The 22770-nt window shown below is 41.8% G+C and overlaps 1 protein-coding gene across 1 annotated transcript in view; it reads right to left on the minus strand.

Moving 5' to 3' along the window:
- Nucleotides 1-22770, minus strand: part of nploc4 (NPL4 homolog, ubiquitin recognition factor) — a 46767-nt gene that overhangs the window by 4673 nt on the left and 19324 nt on the right. The window contains exons 4-15 of the mRNA XM_055931960.1: nucleotides 21117-21329; nucleotides 20147-20195; nucleotides 19937-20031; nucleotides 19606-19729; nucleotides 19143-19322; nucleotides 16586-16672; nucleotides 12391-12462; nucleotides 12067-12193; nucleotides 9926-10086; nucleotides 8438-8509; nucleotides 1814-1906; nucleotides 1308-1424 (exon numbers count right to left, since the gene is read on the minus strand). Coding sequence (XP_055787935.1) covers nucleotides 1308-1424; nucleotides 1814-1906; nucleotides 8438-8509; nucleotides 9926-10086; nucleotides 12067-12193; nucleotides 12391-12462; nucleotides 16586-16672; nucleotides 19143-19322; nucleotides 19606-19729; nucleotides 19937-20031; nucleotides 20147-20195; nucleotides 21117-21329 — 1390 coding nt within the window. The remainder of the gene's footprint in view (nucleotides 1-1307; nucleotides 1425-1813; nucleotides 1907-8437; nucleotides 8510-9925; nucleotides 10087-12066; nucleotides 12194-12390; nucleotides 12463-16585; nucleotides 16673-19142; nucleotides 19323-19605; nucleotides 19730-19936; nucleotides 20032-20146; nucleotides 20196-21116; nucleotides 21330-22770) is intronic.

The raw sequence follows: 22770 nt of genomic DNA on the forward strand, positions 1-22770 counted from the left end.
GCAAAGGGTGGCTACTTTGAAGAATCTCAAATATATTTCAATTTGTGTAACACTTTTTTGGTTGCTGCATGATTCCATGTGAGTTACTTCCTAGTTTTAATGTCTTCACTATTATTCTACAATGTAGAAAAAAGTAAAAATAAAGAAAAACCCTGGAATGAGCAGGTGTCCAAACTTTTGACTGGTACTGTTGACTGGTACTGTTATTAAGACTTGGAAATGGCTGTCAAGCAATGATCAACAACCAACTTGACAGAGCTTGAAGAATTTTAAAAAGAACAGTGTGCAAATATTGTACAATCCAGGTGTGCAAAGCTCTTTAGAGACTTACCCAGAAAGACTCAAAGCTGTAATCGCTGCCAAAGGTGATTCAAACATGTAATGACTCAGGGGTGTGAATACTTATGTAAGTTAGATATTTCTGTATTTAATTTTCTATAAATTAGCAAACAATTATAAACACTTGTTTTCACTTTGGGGGGTATTGGGGGTATTGTGAGTAGATTGGTGATAAAAACATCTATTTCATCCAATCTGAATTCAGGCTGTAACAACAAAATGTGGAATAAGTCAAGGGATATGAATACTTTGGAAGGCACTGTATTTTAAAGTGCGTAAAGGTACACCACATTACCAAAAGTATGTGAATGCCTGCTCGTCGAACATTTCATTCCAAAACCATGGGCATTAAATTGAAGCTAGTCCCCCCTTTGCTGCTATAACATCCTCCACTCTTCTGGGATGGCTTTCCACTAGATGTTGGAACATTGCTGCGGGGACTTGCTCTATGGACCTCACTTTGTGCACGAGGGCATTGTCATGCTGAAACAGGATAAGGCCATCCCCAAAATGTTGCCACAAAGTTGGAAGCACAGAATCGTCTAGAATGTCAGTGTATGCTGTAGCGTTAAGATTTCCCTTCACTGGATTTAAGGGGCCTAGCCCGAACCATAAAGAAAACAGCCTCACACTATTATTCCTTCTCCACCAAAATGTACCGTTGGCACTATGCATTGGGGCAGGTGGCATCCGCCAAACCCAGATTCATCCGTCAGACCGCCAGATGGAGAAGCGTGATTATATAAAGCGTGTAATGTATTTAACCGCCATCAAAGACATTCTCAGGAAAAACATCCTGACGACTACGACACTAAGCACTTCCACATTGGACAAACGTGGTGATAATCTGAACCTTTTGTAGCGTGACAACAAACCAAAACATTGTACTTGAAAGTGTTTGGTGTGCGCGCGAATCTGTATGAGAGTGTTTGTGTGTGGAAAAGAGTGTGTGGCATTACAGTACTTACTCTGAGAGGCATGACCTCGTTGGTGACCAGAAAGATGAGTAGGTGAAAATCCGACACAATATCCAGGAATACAGTGGAGGTGCACTGGGACAGGTACGTAGCTAAACTGTGGAAGTCCTGTTACACACACAGAAAGGGGAAAACATGGAATATGATCGAGAGTAATAATTTCCTATAACCCCCCCATAGCTCAGGGACTCTAAAACATGAGCATTCATTTTCATTGGCAGACAGTTATATGTGATCAGGTCAGGTTGAAACATAGCAGAAATTATGGCTGTTGCCAAAGAGGATTATAGGGTCACGGGGGAAAATGACAGAGCCTTCTGAAAGCTCTGAGACAGAGAGAAGTATGTAGGTCACTATTTGGCTACTGAAGCAAACAAAATATAACATTTTATTTGTTACTGTGGGTGTGTTATTGAGCAAGTCTCTCCCAGGATGTGTCTGTTCTCTATGGGGAAACGTTGTGTGGAGCAGAATGATGTGTGTGTGATAATGTTTACCTGCGTCTCTCCCAGGATGTCTCTGTTCTCAATGGGGAAGCGTTGTGTGGAGCAGAAGGTGTACTGGGGGTCCTTGGGGAACGTGGTGGTTATCTGGATGGAGAGCGAAGAAGAAGAGTTGACTGACTGGAAACGAGTTAGATCTTTGAGAGCACGCGCCTTCCCTCTGACATCAGTGAGATGTAGAGCCAAGAAAACAGATGTCAATATGAAAACAGAATACAAGAAGGAATTAAGTGCTCTCAGATGGTAATAAATATTTGGCAAGTCTATCTAGTTCTCTTTATTTTCTCTGGCTCATCATTGGCTAGCACCACCCCAGGGTGAGGTGGTAGATGTATGGCTGCACGGCATAGAGATACCAACATTTTACGACAAAAAAAAAAGAAGAGGAACACATCACCCTGACATCATTGGGCAAAGTTTCGGTTTGACCATTTAGTTGTTCGTAAACATACACAGCAACCAAAATGTTCTGAAAACAACATGTAATGGAAATGTAAATGGAATAATATTGATTGACAGAGGCTTATTTCAGTTGACTGACCCTGCTAGGTATGCTAAACTCTAAAACCTGCCCTAACTCTACTAATCTCAACACGTCATTAATGAATTACCTACAGTGCCTTCAGAAAGTATTAATAACCTTCAACTTTTCACATTTTGTTGAGTTACTGCGGGGGAAAAATAATGAAAGTGAAAACATGTTTTTAGAAATATTTCCACATTTATTGAAAATTAAATACAGAAATACCTAATTTACATAAGTATTCAAACCCTTGAGGTAATACATGTTTGAATCACGTTTGGCAGCGATTACAGCTGTGAGTGTTTCTGGGTAAGTCTCTAAGAGCTCTCCACACCTGGATTGTGCAACACTTGCCAAATGTTATTTTGGAAATTCTTCAAGCGGTCATATTTGTTGATCATTGCCGGACAACCCTTTTCAGGTTCTGCCATAGATTTAAGAAAATGTAAGTCAAAACTGTAACATGGCAACTCAGGAATGGTTACTGTCTTCAGGGTAAGCAACTCCAATGATTTGGCCTGATGTTTTAGGTTATTGCCCTGCTGAAAGGTGAATTAATCTCCCAGTGTCTGGTGAAAAGCAGACAACCAGGTTTCCTCTAGGATTTTGCCTGTGCTTCGCTCCATTACATTTATTTTTTATTCTGAAAAACTTCCCAGTCCTTAACTTCCAAGAATATCCATAACACGATGCAGCCACCACTATGCTTGAAAATATGGAGAGAGGTATTCAGTAATGTGTTGTATTTGCCCCAAACGTAACACTGTATTCAGGACAAAAAGTGAATTGCTTTGCCACATTTTTTTCAGTATTACTTTAGAGCATTGTTTTGGAATATGTATACTCTTTACAGGCTTCCTTTTCACTGTCAATTAGTTTAGCATTGTGGATTAACTTCTCTAGGGTAGGTGAGACGCTAACGTCCCACCAGGACAACATCCGGTGAAACTGCAGAGAGCTAACATTTTAAATACACCATTCGTTGTATTAAACATTCTTGTAAATGCATGTATCTTACATCATTTAAAAGATGAACGTCTTATTAATCCAGCCGCGGTGTCAGAATTCCAAAAGGTTTACTGCAAAAGCAAACATGCGATTTTCTGAGGACGGCACCCCACACACACACAAGTATTACTAGCATTTTCCAACCAAGCATTAGCGTCACGAAAGTCAGAAATAACAATAAAATAAATTGCTTACCATTGAAGATCTTCCTCTGGTGGCAATGCAAAGTGTCCTAACTACACAGTGAATGTTCGTTTTGTTTGATAAAATACATTTTTATAGCCTAACACGAAACATTTGTAAACCGGTTGCGTCGTGATTTCCCTCTCCTTCAACTTTGGACGAAGCGCTTGTGGTAAATACACACTAAACAAACGTTTATCCAGTCATGGTTGGTTTCATTGCAATCCACTGGTTGTTACTAACACAGCCATACATGATGGCTCTTTTCCCGGGACGTATTGCCTGAAAAATAAACCAATTTGAAGACACCAATCAATGACCTCATTGCGCACCAATGGTAAGACCGGTCTATCGTTGATTAACTATTTTGGACCAATGACCACTGATCATCTTGAAATCTAGTTTTGAGGATAGCCAATGAGCTGAGGTAAACGGCAATATGTAATGGTTATACGTTTGAAGACCAGCCTTTGTCGTAAACTCTGGCGTAAAAGAGGTTCATTCGCCATTGCAAATCCTACTTGACGGAGCCACGAGTGTTACGCATAGCAATACATATTCAATAGCATTTAACAAGTTTATATATTTAAATTATGGCGAATAAATCAGGAAAAGCTAAAACAAAGTCTAGGTATACAGATTTAACCCAAATTAAGAGGAAATTGATAGAGACAGCCCCCCATCTCACAGCTAGCCTTCAGGGAGCTGCTCATCCAGGAGCTTGCTAGCTACAGCAAGTCCACTGCAGCACCTTCTGCTCCGTCAACCAGTGGTGTTCACCTGCCCAGATTCATCTCTGCAGGCATGAATGTGCCTCAGGGCAAAAAGGGCACAGTGGGGAGGAGACGTTGTGCCCTTTGTCACAGGAAATGCCCCATCACCTGCACAGTAAGCCTCTGCTTTACAGCATAAAGAGGGCCATGGCACCAGCAGCACAATATTGTGTAAAGGACTGAGGGTCTTCACAATATTTATCTATTTATAAAATATACAATATTGTAAATAGAAAATGTGTAAATAGTTACCCTTGTTATTTGTTTATTATTATTGTTTATTTTTTTTCATATATATATATATATATATATATATAGCTCAAAAAAATAAAGGGAACACTTGAACAACACAATGTAACTCCAAGTCAATCACACTTCTGTGAAATCAAACTGTCCACTTAGGAAGCAACACTGATTGACAATAAATTTCACATGCTGTTGTGCAAATGGAATAGACAAAAGGTGGAAATTATAGGCAATTAGTAAGACACCCCCAAAAAAGGAATGGTTCTGCAGGTGGTGACCACAGACCACTTCTCAGTTCCTATGCTTCCTGGCTGATTATTTGGTCACTTTTGAATGCTGGCGGTGCTTTCACTAGTGGTAGCATGAGACGGAGTCTACAACCCACACAAGTGGCTCAGGTAGTGTAGTTCATCCAGGATGACACATCAATGCGAGCTGTGGCAAAAAGGTTTGCTGTGTCTGTCAGCGTAGTGTCCAGAGCATGGAGGCGCTACCAGGAGACAGGCCAGTACATCAGGAGACGTGGAGGAGGCCGTAGGAGGGCAACAACCCAGCAGCAGGATCGCTACCTCCGCCTTTGTGCAAGGAGGAGCACTGCCAGAGCCCTGCAAAATGACCTCCAGCATATATATATATGGTGTGGTGTGTGTTAGAATAGCATTTAATATATAGTTCATTCCTATAGTTCATTCCTTCAAAATGTATCACTGTACCAATTCGGCCACTTGGGTACATGTGTGGGACACCTGGGTGACTTCATGCTCAATGTCATGTAGCTCGCTCATTTTTGAAGTTATCTGTCCAAAACTTTGCTCAGCTATTGTTGCCATCTTATGTTCTTCATTCAAATCATCCACAGCATCCTATCCGTATGTTTGGATGTTCTTGGTCATTTGAAAGATGATGCAGCAAAAATAACAAACAGAACATGTATGTTTATTTCCTTGTATTTTCTTCTACCAGATCTATTGTGTTATATTCTCCTACATTCAATTCACATTTCCACAAAATTCAGTGTTTCCTTTCAAATGATACCAAGAATATGCTATCCTTGCTCCTGGGCCTGAGCTACAGGCAGTTAGATTAGGGTATGTCTTTAGGCGGAAATTGAGAAGAAGCGGGGGTACCCCAAAGAAGTTAACTACAATGTTGATCTATCCTCAATTTTCTCCTATCACAGCCATTAACGCTTCCTCTCCTTCAACGGAGTCAGGAAAGACGCCTGTATCACTGTAATGACCATTCAAAGCGTAATTAATAACTTGATCAAAGGGATATTCAATGTCTGATTTTTTACCCATCTACCAATAGGTGCCCTATTAATATACAGAACAACTATTGCCTTATGGCGAGGATAGCCGAGTTGCAAGCTAGCCTTCAGACGCAATCATTAGGCGAGGGCAATTGTGTGTAGGAAAGGATGATACAGCATCTGTGCCACCAGTAAATATAGGTAATAGTGTTAATCCCCCTGCACAATCCTCGCAGCCGAACAACTTCCTCAGGGCTTCTGGAAAGAAATGCTTTTAGCCGGGTTTCCCCACTAAGCAACGAGACGGAGTCAGAGCACAAGCCTTCTCAAGTGTCTCTTCCACACGTTACGGGGTGTCAGCTGCTGAAGCCTCCCACCATTAGCTCTGACAAATTTGAAAACTCCATTGCCCGCAATATTAGACTTTAAAAGCGATCATACACCGTTTACCAGGGGGCGGGGATATCAACGCAAAAGCTAATCTGAAGATGGTGCCGGCTGAGGCTAAAACTGGCGAGTGTAGATGGTATAGGGATATTGTTATCCACGTTGGCACCAACGGTGTAAGGATGAAACGGGTCACAAAGGGCAACATAGCTTCAGCGTGTAAATCAACTAGAAAGACGTGTTGGCATTGAGTAATTGTCTCTGGGCCCCAGTTAAGGGGAGTGATGAGCTCTACAGCAGACTCGCACAACATTAGGCTACCTGGGGCGGCAGGTGGTTAGAGCATTGGGCAAGTAACCGAAAGGTTGCTAGATTGAATCCCCGAGCTGACAAGGTAAAAATCTGCCGTTCTGCCCCTGAACAAGGCCGATACCCACTGTTCCTAGGCCGTCAATGTAAAAAAGAATGTTCTTAACTGACTTGCCTAGTTAAATAAAAATAAATAAATAAAAACTAAATCGCTGGTTGAAAACTTTCTGGGGCCAAGCCTGCTGAGGAGTGACCGACTCCATCCAAGCTGGAGGGGTGCTATCAACAGAGAGCCCCGTCTAACTCTTCTAGCTCCACAAGGAGATAGGGTGCAGGCCAGGCAGCAGGCGGTTAAGCCAGCCTGCCAGCTTAGTAGAGTCTGACACTAGCACAGTTAGTGCTATACTCTACTAGAGTGGGTTGAGTCACTGACGTGATCTTCCCGTCTGGTTTTGCTCGGGCTCGTACGGTGGAGATATTCGTGGGCTACACTCAGCCTTGGCTCAGGGTAGTAAATTGGTAGTCTGTTGATATCCCTCTAGTGGTGTGAGGGCTATGCTTTGGCAAAGTGGGTGGGGTTATATCCTGCCAGGTTGGCCCTGTCCGAGGGTATTGTTGGACATGGCCACAGGGTCCCCTGACCCCCCGTCTCAGCCTCCATTATCTATCCTGCAATAGTCTATGTGCCGGGGGGCTAGGGTCACCCATCCGGTGAAGTTCTCCTGTCTTCTGGTTCACTCTCTTCATCTCTCCCTGCACCTGCTGTCTCAACCTCTGAAAGCCAATGGACAACTCCTGAGGTGCTGACCTGCTGCACCCTCTACAACCACTAATTATTATTTGACCCTGCTGGTCATCTATGAATGTTTAAACATCTTGAAGGACGATCGGGCCTTAACGGCCATGTACTCTTATAATCTCAAACCCAGCACAGCCAGAAGAGGACTGTCCACCCCTCAGAGCCCGGTTCCTCTAGGTTTCTTCCTAGGTTCCTGCCTTTATAGGGAGTTTTTCCCTAGCCACCGTGCTTCTACATCTGTATTGCTTGCTGTTTGGGGTTTTAGACTGGGTTTCTGTATAAGCACTTTGTGACGTCTGCTGATGTTTATAAATACATTTATAAATTCACTGCTCGTCTGAGGGACCTTACAGGTAATTGTATGTGAGTGGTACAGAAATTAGGTAGTCTTTCAACAGCAAAAAAATTACATTATTATTGCAGAGTAAGCCTATGCAATTTATGTGACTTGTTAGACAAATTTGTATACCTGAACTTATTTCAGGCTTGCCATAAGAAAAGGGTTTGAATACTTATTGAATGAACACATTTCCGCTTTTCATTTTTAATTAATTTGTAAAGATTTCTAAAAACATAATTCCACTAACATTATGGGGTATTGTGTGTAGGCCAGTGACAAAATCTCAACTTTAACTTCAGGCTGTAACAGCAAATTATGGATACTTTAATTTGAAATACTTTCTGAAGGCACTGTATATGCAAGACTTTGTTCAATCTAGGGGTGTGAACGTTTAAACGAAATTAGGATGTTTAAAATTAGGAAAAATTACTAGCCGAAAAACAGTTTGTTTTTTTAAACGTAGATGCAGAAAGTAAACAGCTTGGTGGATCAATATCCGCAACAACTAAGAGCGTTGAAGCGGAAGGCTCAACTTTTCCACTGCTTTGGTGCCCTGGCTACCAAGCTGTCAACAGCTTGAAGTGAACCTGTGCACATACTGTGTTTGACTGTGTGAGAGCCAAGTCCTGTATGGCAATCCTTTGAGAAGTTAAATGAGAAGGAAATTGAGATAAAGTAGTACGGGTGCAATGGTTAACCATGTTGCTGGCAGCAACAATGAATTCACATGCAATTTTATGAATTTTTCTTCTTGTTTTAACGGAAACCTCGACAAAAAAATGTTTTAATCATACTCACGTCTATGATAAGGTACTCCACGGGAAGAGGCCGGGCTAGATATGTGATGTCGTTGCCAAATTTATCTTTGTCCTGTTGAGGAAGAGAAGAACAATCATCAATGGAGAGAGAAATAGGAATACTGTAGCAAAAGGTGCACAGTGTTTCCTCCGACACATTGGTTCGGCTGGCTTCCAATTTAAGTGGGTATTGTGTCAAGAAGCAGTGCGGCTTGGTTGGGTTTCGGAGGATGCACGGCTCTCGACCTTCGCCTCTCCCAAGTCCGTATGGGAGTTGCAGCGATGTGACAAGACTCACGACCAATTGGATACCACGAAATTGGGAAGAAAACGGGGTAAAAAACCCCCAGAAAAATTTGTTTCCTTTGCATTTTCAACTCTACTGATAGTTTTATCACTAAACATGTTGCGTTATATAGCGAATGTGTCCACTCTGGTCTTGGTACATGCGCTCTAGCCAACAGCTGGCAGATACAGTGCGGGTATAGCCTACATGAGATTATTATGGACAAAGAAATATAGATTTAAAATTTGTCAAATGCCAGCCAAGCATCGATCATGTCACCAGAATAAGACCCTCAATATTTATTAGAAAGGAGCATCAAGCTCATCACCTTGCACTTTCACCACCCTGTGAAGTTCATGATAACTTATTTCATCTGTAGCGTAATAAACTGCATGCTTTCCCAAGTCGTAGTGGGAGGACCACACCATATCATCACGTGACTCCAAGTTTACTTCGATATGATGGTTTATTATATCAATTGTATTATTATTATATTATATCAACTTTATTATTGGCACATAAAGGCATATCCACAGCCAATTTGCGCATAATTAATTACAGACAAAAAGATCCCACGTCAAACTAACAAATTATCTGTCGGCATTTATAAAATTGTACTGAAACTTCCTGTTTCCATCACAGCTGTCGTGGTTTATTTTATTTATACGGTATGACTTTACTTGAATAAAAACTGTGGATGGAAACGTGGTTAGTAATAGAAATAAAAGTGCTGAAAACATGTTGGCTCACTATTTAAAATTAAGAACAAATTATAGGATGAAAAATACTGGAGTTCTGGCGCAGGTACAACTGACTAGCGCTAGCTAATGCTACCTAGCAAAAATAAACAATCAATTCTTGGAGTCAAAGTATCGAAATAATATTGCGATGTAACAGTATAGCAATTTTTCCAGCAACACTATTGGCTAGCTCCATTTATTCATACCATAGCCACATCCATTTAACTGATCAACGGAATCATTTAACTTAATTGAAGCATAATAAACGTCATCAATCAAGCATGTCAACATTTGTTCCGTTAGTTTCAGCCAAAAGAAAATGTTTGGTGCACTAAAATGACAAATGGTATGTTAGTGGCGAGAAAGAAAAGGTAGTGACTTTGAGTGCAGTGTCTTTCAGAGTTTATTGAGCTTTGAGAAGTTCAGACAGTCTAAGAATGCGTGTGTGTGTGTGTTCCTGTACCTTGTAGAAGACGTCCGGTACATACTGCTCTGTGCTGGACTCTTTAGCGTAGCCCAGCTCGGGGGCGTCTCGGCAGGGCAGTAGGCACTCGTCTCTCACCAGGGCCATGCACTGGTTAGACACCTGGTAACCCTCAAAGTGCACCTGGTTATCAGGACCACCTGGCGGGTAACACAGAGTCTGACTGGGGGTTGATACCACCGTTGGTCAAAGACCATAGGATTTGTTTTATATATTTCTGTCATTTATAACCTATGTGGTGATGCTGTACTGTTAAGTTTGAGAGGAGATGCAAGAATAATTTCGCAAAACAAACACAAATAAATTGTATAGGAGTTGTAAGACGGCACAAAACAATCTGGGACCAGGCTAGGGATTTCCTGATCTATGAATATCATAAGATCAGGTAATACCAATCATCACTCAATGTTATGTAAACAGATTGCTATTTTAGACAGTAGCGCAGGCCCAGGATAGCAAAATATACACAGTGCATTCAGAAAGTATTCAGATCCCTTCACTTTTTGTTACGTTACAGCCTTGTTCAAAAATTTATCAAAAAATGCCCCTCGTCAATTTATAAAACAATTTAAACAGAAAGAGCCCATAAGTATTCAGACCATTTACTAAGTACTTTGTTGAAGCACATTTGGCAGCGATGACAGCCTCGAACCTTCTTGGATATGGCGCTACAAGCTTGGCACACCTGTATTTGGGGAGTTTCTCCCATTCTTCTCTGCAGATCCTCATGCTCTGTCAGGTTGGATGGGGAGCGTCGCTGCATAGCAACTTTCAGGTCTCTCCAGAGATGTTTGATCTGGGCTCTGGCTGGGCCACTCAAGGACATCGAGACTTGTCCTGAAGCCACGACTGCGTTGTCTTGGCTGTGTGCTTAGGATCGTTGTGCTGTTGGAAAGTGAACCTGTGGAGCAGGTTTATCATCAAGGATCTCTCTGTAATTTCCCTCGATCCTGACTAGTCTCCCAGTCCTTGCCGCTGAAAAACATCCGCACAGCATGATGCCACTATCATGCTTCACCGTATGCATGGTGCCAGGTTTCCTCCAGACGTGACGCTTGGCATTCATCAGACCAGAGAATCTTGTTTCTCATGGTCTGAGAGTCCTTTAGGTGCCCTTTGGCAAACTCCAAGCAGGCTGTCATGTGCCTTTACTGAGGAGTGGCTTCCATCTGGCCACTCGACCATAAAAGCCTGATTGGTGGAGCGCTGCAGAGATGGTTGTCCTTCTGGAAGGTTCTCCCATCTCCACCAAGGAACTCTGGAGCTCTGTCAGAGTGACCATCGGGTTCTTGGTCACCTCCCTGACCAAGGCCCTTCTCCCGATTGCTCAGTTTGGCCGGGCGGCCAGCACTAGGAAGAGTCTTGGTGGTTCCAAACTTCTTCCATTTAAAAATGGAGGCCACCGTGTTCTTGGGGCCCTTCAATGCTGCAGACATGTTTTGGTACCCTTCCCCAGATCTGTGCCTAGACACAATCCTGTCTCGGATCTCTACGGCCAATTCCTTCGACCTCAGCATGTTTTTTGCTCTGACATGCATTGTCAACTGTGGGACTTTATAAAGACAGGTGTGTGTTTTTCCAAACCATGTCCAATCAATTGAATCTATCACAGGTGGTCTCCAATCAAATTGTAGAAATATCTCAAGGATGATCAATGGACAGGATGCACCTGAGCTCAAGGGTCTGAATACTTATTTACATAAGGTACCCGTTTTTTTATTTTTAATACATTGGCAAAAAAAATCTAAAAACCTGTTTTTGCTTTGTCATTATGGGAGTATTGTGTGTAGATTGCTGAGGATTTTTTTTAAAATTATTCAACACATTTTGGAATAAGGCTGAAACGTAACAAAATGTGGAAAAAGTCAAGGGGTCTGAATACTTTCCAAATGCACTGTATGTATATATAAAATAAAACGTTTGTCACATACACCAGATAGGTTCAGAGAAAATATGTTTTACAGGGTCAGCCATAAAGCAAATTAGGTGGCTTGCCCAAGGGCACATCGACAGATGTTTCATCTACATAGCTCGGTCACTGGCCCAACGCTCTAACCGCTTAGAGGCTTAGAGTGAGCCACAGGTAGCCTAGTTAGGTGAGCCATGGGTAGCTAGCGTACCTGTGGCCACCACAGTGATAAACTTGGACCCAAAGTGTCCGTCGGGTGAGAGTCTGCAGGGGTTAGACTGTTGGTTCTGGAAGTGTCCAGCCGTGATGCACTCCTCTGCACTCAGGAAATACGAGTCCTACACAGACAAGATAAAACATTTTAATGATCAAAGAAATAAAGAAGTCAGATATTTCAGCTTTGTTCACCTAGAGTTGTCTGGATTCGTTCACAAAACTAATGCTGTGCGTTAGGCTATTCCTTGGTTTTTGGCAATTCTGGTCTACAGGTTAAGGTTATAGTGCTTGTCCAGACAGTGTATGGATGTGTTCTCACCTTGTTCCTGGTGTATTTAACCGTTCCTATCCTGGTGTCCTCAGAGAGCAGGTCAGTGAATATCCACCCCACCTACAGTAAAGACAACACAGGAAGACAGTCAGAACACCATACCAGACCTGCCAAACTTTAAGAATCTTTATGAGTAGCACTTCACTGCGGCGTAACTCCCGGCCTCGGACCCCAAGGCGGCAGATGTTGGCAGAAGACTGCCTCATTAGGAATGGTAGGTTAGTCTTATGGGAACTTGGTAATTGGCTTCTCTTCAGTAGAAATACATTTAAAAAATGTACAGTCAGGGCTCTCCCTAGGATTGTCTGAGAAAATGGTGCTGATGTAGACCTAAGGTTGTGTAGGGGGGTGTCCGAAGGGGGGTCAGTGACCCCGTCAGGAAGTTGCCGCATTTTGCGTAAAAATAATAAGTAGAACATTTCCTGAAACCTGGAGTCTTAAATTCCATAAAACTATGTAGCCAAATCAGCAGTCTAGAGATTGATCCTGAATGAAATTGAGGTGGAAATCCATTTTTTCGAGCTGAAAGACTATGGCTAGAGCTTACACAACGATTTAAGTCAATAAGTCATCGTATGATATATTTGGCCTTGAATTGACAAATCTGAAATGCCCAGTGTGAATCCGGTTTATTTTGCTATATTACGAACCACTAAGACTCTTCCTAGTGCTGGCCGCCCGGCCAAACTGAGCAATCGGGGGAGAAGGGCCTTGGTCAGGGAGGTGACCAAGAACCCGATGGTCACTCTGACAAAGCTCCAAAGTTCCTCTGTAGAGATAGGAGAACCTTCCAGAAGGACAACCATCTCCGCAGCACTCCACCAATCAGGCCTTTATGGTCAAGTGGCCAGATGGAAGCCCGTCAGTAAAAGGCACATCAGCTTGCTTGGCCAAACGTCTCTGGTCTGAATGCCAAGTGTCACATCTTTAGGAAACCTGGCACCCTTCCTACAGTGAAGCATGGTAGTAGCAACATCATGCTGTGGGGATGTTTTCCAGCGGCAGGGACTGGGTCAGGATTGAGGGAAAGATGAACTGAGCAAAGTACAGAGAGATCCTTGATGAAAACCTGCTCCAGAGCGCTCAGGACCTCAGACTGGGGTGAAGGTTCAGCTTCCAAAAGGACAACAACCCTAAACACACAGCCAAGACAATGCAGGAGTGGCTTCGGGACAAGTCTCTAAATGTCCTTGAGTGGCCCAGCCAGAGCCCGGATATCTCTGGAGAGACCTGAAAATAGCTGTGCACCAACACTCCCCATCCAAACAGACAGAGCTTGAGAGGATTTGCAGACAAGAATGGGAGAAACTCCCCAAAAACAGGTGTGTCAGGCTTGTAGCGTCATACCCAAGAAGACTCTATGCTGTAATCGCTGCCAAAGGTGCTTCAACAAAGTACTGAGTAAAGGGTCTGAATACTTAGGTAAATGTAATTTCCGTTTTTTTATTTTTCATAAAACTAAACTGTTTTTGCTTTGTCATTATGGGCTATTGTGTGTAGATTATAGAAGGAAAAAAACAACTTAATACATTTTACAATAAAGCAGTAACGTAACAAAATGTGAAAAAAGTCAAGGTGTCAGAATACTTTCCGAAGGCACTGTATATACAAGTAGCCTTTGTCGTTTTTTCAGAGGTGGAACCTAAAGGTGCATTTCCTCTGTAGGACAGGAAATTACATTGAAATAGTGGCAGCAATAATTTAGGGGTAATTATTATAGTCGGTGTTTGTGTGGATAGTCCAGTGAAAATGTAAACTGGCTTCTTAATCTTGTTTGGTGACAGAATGTGAATAACTCAATCGCTAAATGCAATGTAGAAGTCTAGCCTACTGTATTTGGAATATGAAACAACTGAACTAGTTTTATATATCACAGATAGGACAGAGACAGGAGACAGACAGACATAACTGCCAAAATAAAGGAAACACTTGAGTAAATGAGGGATACAAAGTACATTGAAAGTAGGTACTTCCAACACGGGTGCAGTTCTTAAGTTAATTAAGCAAGTAACATCCCATCATGCATAAAAATGTCCAGTTGCCCATTATTTTGGCTACCATGGCTAGAAGAGAACAGTGACTTTGAAAGAGGGGTCTCAAAGGAGCATAGTGGGTTTAAAACGTCTTCGGGATCGATATCCTGTCCACGGGACGGTTAACTTCTTTGGGGTAGGGAGCAGTATTTTCACATCCGGATGAAAAGCATGCCCAGAATAAACTGCCTGCTACTCAAGCCCAGATCCTAGGATATGCATATTATTAGTAGATTTGGATAGAAATCACTGAAGTTTCTAAAGCAGTTTGAATGATGTCTGTGAGTATAACAGAACTCATATGGCAGACAAAAACCTGAGAAAAGATCCAACCAGGAAGTGGGAAATCTGAGGTTTGTATGTTTTCAACTCTGCTTATCCAAGATACAGTGGAAATGGGGTAATGTTGCACTTCCTAAGGCTTCCACTAGATGTCAACAGTCTATAGAACCTTGTTTGATGCTTCTACTGCGACGTGGGGGTGAATGAGAAGAGATTGAGTAAGGTCTCTCCCAGAGTGCCACGAGCTGAACATGCGCTGACCATGTGCGTTCATGTGAGAGTTAGCTGCGTTCCATTGCACTTCTGAAGGCAAAGTAATTCTCCGGTTGGAACATTATTGAAGATTTATGTTAAAAACATCCTAAAGGTTGATTCTATACATCGTTTAACATGTTTCTACGGACTGTAACGGAACTTTTTGGACTTTTCGTCCGTACTTTCCTCTGGACTTGCACGCGCGTCGTGAGTTTAGATTGTGTACTGAACGCGCAAACAACAAGGAGGTATTTGGACATAAATGGACATTATCGAACAAAACAAACATTTATTGTGGAACTGGGATTCCTGGGAGTGCATTCTGATGAAGATCAAAGGTAAGTGAATATTTATAATGCTATTTCTGACTTCTGTTGACTCCACAACTTGGTGGGTACCTGTACGGCTTGTTTTGGTGGCTGAGCGCTGTACTCAGGTTCTCATGGTGTGCTTTCACCGTAAAGCTTTTTTGAAATCTGACACAGCGGTTGCATTAAGGAGAAGTTTCTCTCTAATCCTATGTATAACACTTGTATCTTTCATCAATGTTTATGCTGATTATTTCTGTAAATTGATGTGGCTCTCTGCGAAATCACCAGATGTTTTGGAAGCAAAACATTACTGAACATAACGCGCCAATGTAAACAGATCTTTGGATATAAATATGAACTTAATCGAACATGCATGTATTGTATTGTGTAACATGAAGTCCTATGAGTGCCATCTGATGAAGATCATCAAAGGTTAGTGATTAATTTTATCTCTATTTCTGCTTTTTGTGACTTCTCTCTTTGGTTGGAAAATGGCTGTATGTTTTTGTGACTAGGCGCTGTCCTCAGATAATTGCATGGTATGCTTTCACCGTAAAGCCTTTTCAAAATCGGACACTGTGGTTGGATTAACAAGAAGTTTATTTTTAAAATGGTGTATAATACTTGTATGTCTGAGGAATTTTAATTATGAGATTTGTTTGAATTTGGCGCCCTGCACTTTCACTGGATGTTGGTCAGGTGGGACAGTAGCGTCCCACCTAGCCTAGAGAGGTTAACGAGAGAATCACTGACATGTCAGCTGGTCCTTTTGTGCAGGGCTGAAATGCAGTGGAAATGTTTTTGGGGGATTCAGTTCATTTGTATGGCAAAGAGGGACTTAGCAATTAATTGCAATTCATCTGATCACTCTTCATAACATTCTGGCATATATACAAATTGCCATCATACAAACTGAGGCAGCAGACTTTGTGAAAATTAATATTTGTGTCACTCATCAGTGTGCTGTGTGAATTCTCATATGAGTGGAGAAGTGCAACTGAAGCACAAAATTAGTCTGATGCAGAGCAAAACACAGCAAGATATCTTTTTTTCCCCTCTGAGTGAAAAAATGCAGAATTCTGCGTGGACGTCTACGTCTAAAGTTACACCATAAAAACAAGAGTGGATATATATTGCAGAGCACAATCTTAGTGTCTTGAACAGGGTTGAGGTCAATTCTATTCCAATACAGTAAATTTAACAATCGAAATGGAATTGATAGTGATATAGAGAGAAGGTTGACATCAGAACCTAGAATAGCTAAAATAAAGCCAATAGTATAAGCTAGTGGTTTCAGCTTACCTTGCGCAGGCCCAGCTTCGCTGCGATCTCCTCCACGGCTGCAGCTTTAGGGTCCTCCACCAGCTCCAGACTGTTCTGGGTGGCAATCTAATGGACAGAGGAATTCACAACAGTTAAAACTAAACAAACCACTAAATATAACACATCTAGGATTAACTTATTGCGAATATAGGGGGTGCTGTTTCGACTTAGCATAAATTGGTCTCCAGATTAAACTGCCTAGTACTCAATTCTTGCTCGTACAATATGCATATTATTATTATTATTGGATTGAAAACACTCTCTAGTTTCTATAGCCGTTGGAATTATGTCTCTGAGTGAAACAGAACTCCTTCTACAGCACTTTTCATGACAGGGAGTGAGATTTCAGAAATCTTGGCCCCTGTTCCCAGGTCAGTTGTAATGTCCCTGTGAATGCTATGGGGATACAAACACTGCCTACGTCTTCCTCTAGATGTCAGTAAGTGGTGACACTTTGAATGGAGTCGATTGCGCAATCAGGGCCTGTATAAAAGACCAATGACCGGAAGTACATTTCTTTTCGTCTCTGCGCCTGACGCACGATGGACGTCGGACTGGCCTCCTTCCAAGCTGTTGTTTAGCCAGTAATATATCTCCGGTCATGTTTTTACTCGTTATAGGTGTTAAAAACATCATAAGGTAGTTAATTTAAACCGTTTCATAGCAATTTATATCCGTTTAATGCGATTTTATGGCATTTCTGTGTGACGCACTTCGAGGAGCTGGGCACTTTTCTAGTACATAATGAACGTTAGTGGCCATTTCGACGGGACAAGAGGACATCTTTCGACCAAAAGACGATTAGACCGGAGAAAGGATTCATTGCCCAAGATTCTGATGGCAGTTCAGCTAATAGTAAGAACTATTTATGATGATAAATCGTTGTTCTGTCGAAAAATGTTAAACGCATATGTCGCCATTTTCTTTGGGGTAGCTTCGCTTTGGCGCACCCTGTATTGAACAGTAAGGATAATTTAAAAAATGTAATTCAGCGATTGCATTAAGAACTAAATTGTCTTTCAATCGCTGTCCACCCTGTATTTTTTAGTCAAGTTTATGAGTATTTATGCATTAGACTAGATCACTGTCCAATATGGCGCCCGACATTTTCTGACCAGCTTGGCTACTTTTCTCATTGTATAACCACGATTTTGGTGGCTAAATATGCACATTTTCGAACAAACTCTATATGTATGTTGTAATATGATGTTACAGGAGTGTCATCTGAAGAATTCTGAGAAGGTTAGTGAAAAAATTAATACATTTGTGGTGATAATGCTATCGCTCTTTTTGCCGTGAATCAATGCTGGGGTAATGTTTGCACATGTGCTATGGTAATATAACGATTTATTGTGTTTTCGCTGTAAGACACTTAGAAAATCTGAAATATTGTCTGGATTCACAGGATCTGTGTCTTTCAATTAGTGTACGCTGTGTATTTTTAAGAAATGTTTTATGATTAGTAATTAGCTAATACACGTTGCTCTCTGTATTTATTCTAGTCGAGTTGTGATGGTGGGTGCAATTGTAAACTATGATTTCTACCTGAAATATGCAAATTTTTCTAACAAAACCTATCCTATACAATAAATATGTTATCAGACTGTCATCTGATGAGGTTTTATCTTGGTTAGTGGCTATCAATATCTTTATTTGGCCGAATTGGTGATAGCTACTGGTGGTGAGAAAAAATGGTGGACAAAGAAAAATGGTGTCTTTTGCTAACGTGGTTAGCTAATAGATTTACATATTGTGTCTTCCCTGTAAAACATTTTACAAATCAGAAATGATTGCTGGATTCACAAGAAGTGAATCTTTCATCTGGTATCTTGGACTTGTGATTGAATGATATTTAGATGCTACTATTTACTTGTGACGCTATGCTAGCTATGCTATTCAGCTTTTTTACTTATGGGGGAGGTGGGGGTGCTCCCAGATCCGGGTTTCTGAGTCGGTAGAAGTTAACATATTTCTGAAAAAGTACACAACCTTATATTTTCTTATGCTATTGGAAACTATGTATAGCTATAATGAACTGATTACTTAAAGATTCACTCTTTACTTGTTATATATTACTGCACGGTCAGAACTAAAAGCACAAGCATTTCACTACACTTGCGTTAACATCTGCTAACCATGTGTATGTGACCAATAAAATTAGATTGACATTTTTGTATTGTTTCCGCTAGTAGTTTTGAAAGCGGTGCTTACGAGCCAAAATGGGTTCCCGTTTTTTGTGTACTACGTCATCCATTTGTTTACTACGTCTTTAGTGTGATATATCACATGAATTGCTAAATTCGTAACCTGTTACAAATCCGATTAGTGCAATATGCTATGAATTTGATGTGCTTAAGATGCCGGAGTTCATCTAAGTCTGTGATAGAATTACTGCTCCAGCAAAAGCAGCATTTTATCAATATCCAATACCCCATTGAAAGTGAACTTACTGCCATCCTGTGGCTAACCAACCTTACTACATCTACAACTCACTAACAAACCATTAGACTGACTCCCGAGAGTGCAGAGCACTCACCTGCGGGGGTTCGTAGATGGCAGCGACCTCTGCTCTGATGGCCAGAGGGATGTCTTTGTGCTCTGTGTACCTTCCGTACAGGTAGCCCATCCTCTGGCTGCCCGTCTTCCTCCAGAAGTCCAGGAAACGGTCTGCGATGGTGTGGTTCTCAAACATGATGTTGTCTATATGTCTGTATTTCTGGTAGCAGGGATGAGGCGGGTTATACAAATCACTATCTCCACTAGGAATGAGTAGTGACTGAGTAATCTCTTGTGTATTTCAATAGGATTCCTCTCGTCATCTTCTCTTAATCTGAACTGATGGGAATGTAAATGAAGCCAAGGAGACAAGGAGAGGAAGACACTTTAAAATACTGAGATGGAGCCTTGGCAGCAAAGGGGAGTATTGATATGGACCCTTGGGAGCAAGGACATGAGTGTGTATTGGCCCTTTGGCGCAAGGAGGGAGTTATGGGGCGTACTTGTCTGTTGAGGGTAATGGCGCTGGGCTGGCACTTGGTGCAGATCCCCTCTGGCCAGGGAGGGTGGCCCTCACAGCCTGACTTGATCTTACAGCTGATATTCTCCAGGGCCACAAACTTTCCTCTGTAGAGGAAAATAGGTTATAAATAAAGACAAAGAGCTTGTGGATGTGGCCAATTCTCCTGCTAGGGAAGTGAAGAGTGCATAGACTGGTCCCAGATCTATTTGTGCAATCTTGTCAACTTCAATGGATGTTGTCATGCCAAACATGTTGCCAAGAAACCACAAACAGGTCTGAGATCAGGCTAGAGAACATCTGGTGCTACTCACTTGTCGGCACCTCCTGTCAGCTTACGGATGTAGGCGTGGAATGACATGTGCTTGACAGGCGGGTCTAGATGGCTCAAGTATTCTTCATCAAAAGGCTGACAGAGATAACAATTAAACGTATAGCAAAGAAGTACACCTGACATGTAAACCACCATTTTAAAGTAAACAGTAATAGTTGGACGAATGAAGGTGGAAAGAACACACACTTACCTCTAGTGGTACGCAGTGCACACACTTTCCCATTGATCCATGTCGACACCTGAAACAAGAACTGAATCAATACACTGACACAATTGAATGCCTTAATACAATAACATAACTAGCTACAGTCTACAAAGCTGTGTCTCTCTTACACTGTGGATATCTGTTCCTGTAGATATTTGCTTCAATAGAACATACAGGAAGTCTATGAAATATCTTACAGCTTTGGATCTCTGTTCCCGTAGACCACAGAAAGTTAGTGGCACCTTAATTGTGGAGAATGGGCTCGTGGTAATGGCTGGAGCAGAATTAGTGGAATAGAATCATATACATGGTTTCCATGTGTTTCATGCCATTTCATTCCCTCCATTCCAGCCATTATTTTGAGCCATTCTCCCCTCAGCAGTCTCCAATGGTAGACCTTTAAGTTGACAGGTTTCAGCAGATCACATGTCAAACTCATTCCAAGGAGGGCCGAGTGTCTGTGGGTTTTCGCTCCACCCTTAAACTTGATTGATGAATTAAGGTCACTGCTTAGTATGGAACTCCCCTCACCTGGATGTCTAGGTCTTAATTGAAAGGAAAAATAAAAACCCATAAACATTAACCTCCGTGGAATGAGTTTGACACCCCTGCCGTAGATCTTTAAGTCTATTAATCTATTGCAGCTGTGGATATTTGTTCCTGTAAATATTTGCTTCAATACAACATGAAGTATATACATATCTTACAGCTGTAGATCTCTGTTGCTGTGTAGCTTTGCTTCAATACAACATACAGAAATTAAATCACTCTCTTACAGCTGTGGATCTCTTCAAATGAAATCCCTATTTCAAGAACATTGGGAAACGATGGCACTCCAAAAGGACAAAAACACGTCACTTCATTTCACCTTTTCATTTTTGGCCAGGCAGGCTAATGCGTTTTGTCCTTTTTTTAAAGTGCCACGGTTTCCCAGGAATTATATAAAATCTCTTACAGCTGTGGATCTTTGTTCCTGTATATCTTGCCCTCCTGCTTGGCCAGGTACTGGTCAATCTCATCCTCTGGGATGTGGGGTGCCGAGTGGGAGCGTGACATCATGGACGATGAAGATGAGGGTAGTGATGAAGTGTGAGGCGTGGCCACGTCCATGGTCTCTCCGGAGGGTCCTGGGGAGCCCGACGGGTACAGGAAGAGCATGTCTCCATGTCTAGAGAAACACACACAATGAGCATAATGATAATCCGAAATAATAACAAGTGAACAAAATGAAGTGACGATATACACTGAATGTACAAAACATTAAGAACACCTGTTCTTGACAAACTGACCAGGTGAATGCTATGATCCCTTCTTTTAGTCACTTGATAAATACACTTTAAATCAGTGTAGATGAAGGGGAGGAAACAGGATAAAGGATTTTTAAGCCTTGAGAAATGGATTGTATGTGTTTGCCAATCAGAGGGTGAACGGGCAAGACAAGATTTAAGTGCCTTTGAACGGGGTATGAAAGTAGGTGCCAGGCGCACCAGTTTGTGTCAGGAACTGCAATGCTGCTGGGTTTTAAAGCACAACAGTTTCCAGTGTGTATCAAGAATGGTCCACCACCCAAAGGACACCCAGCCAACTTGACAACTGTGGGAAGCATTGGAGTCAACATGGGCCAGTATCCTTGTGGAACACTTGACGAATTGAGGCTATTGTTTAGTATACCCAGTGTAAATAATGACTACATGTTTATCTAGCTAAATGGAGTAGCCTAACAATTAGTGACAGGGTTCTCCCCAAAGAATGTAAGAGGGGTGCAGCGCCACCTTGTGGACTGACTGCACCACAGTAATTTGTTTGTTTTTAAAAGTATTTTGTTATCTCTAACCACATTTCTATCTACAGTTTTCATGTGAGTAAAGGCATACTGTATATAACAAAACTGTGACAGCTGTGATAAAACAGGAAGTTGCGGTACAATTTTATAAATGCACACAAATGTTGTTTGTTCATTAAGCAAGCCAGCAGCATACCAGCAGCATACCACCCTGCATACCACTGCTGGCTTGCTTCTGAAGCTAAGCAGGGTTGGTCCTGGTCAGTCCCTGGATGGGAGACCAGATGCTGCTGGAAGTGGTGTTGGAGGGCCAGGAGGCACTCTTTCCTCTGGTCTAAAAAAATATCCCAATGCCCCAGGGCAGTGATTGGGGACACTGCCCTGTGTAGGGTGCCGTCTTTCGGATGGGATGTTAAATGGGTGTCCTGACTCTCTGAGGTCATTAAAGATCCCATGGCACTTATCGTAAGAGTAGGGGTGTTAACCCCGGTGTCCTGGCTAAATTCCCAATCTGGCCCTCAAACCATCATGGTCACCTAATAATCCCCAGTTTACAATTGGCTCATTCATCCCCCTCCTCTCCCCTGTAACTATTCCCCAGGTCGTTACTGCAAATGAGAACGTGTTCTCAGTCAACTTACCTGGTAAAATTTGTAAGTCGCTCTGGATAAGAGCGTCTGCTAAATGACTTAAATGTAAATGTAAATGTAAAATAACGGTAAAATAAAATAAATAAAAAAATAAAAAATGGGATCATTTTGTGTTGGTAAAATTAATTATGCAAGAAACGGTGGTGGAAATATTGATATAATAACCATCGTATCAA

This window comes from Salvelinus fontinalis, chromosome 1 (genome assembly GCF_029448725.1).
Source record: "Salvelinus fontinalis isolate EN_2023a chromosome 1, ASM2944872v1, whole genome shotgun sequence".
Lineage (NCBI taxonomy): Eukaryota > Metazoa > Chordata > Actinopteri > Salmoniformes > Salmonidae > Salvelinus > Salvelinus fontinalis.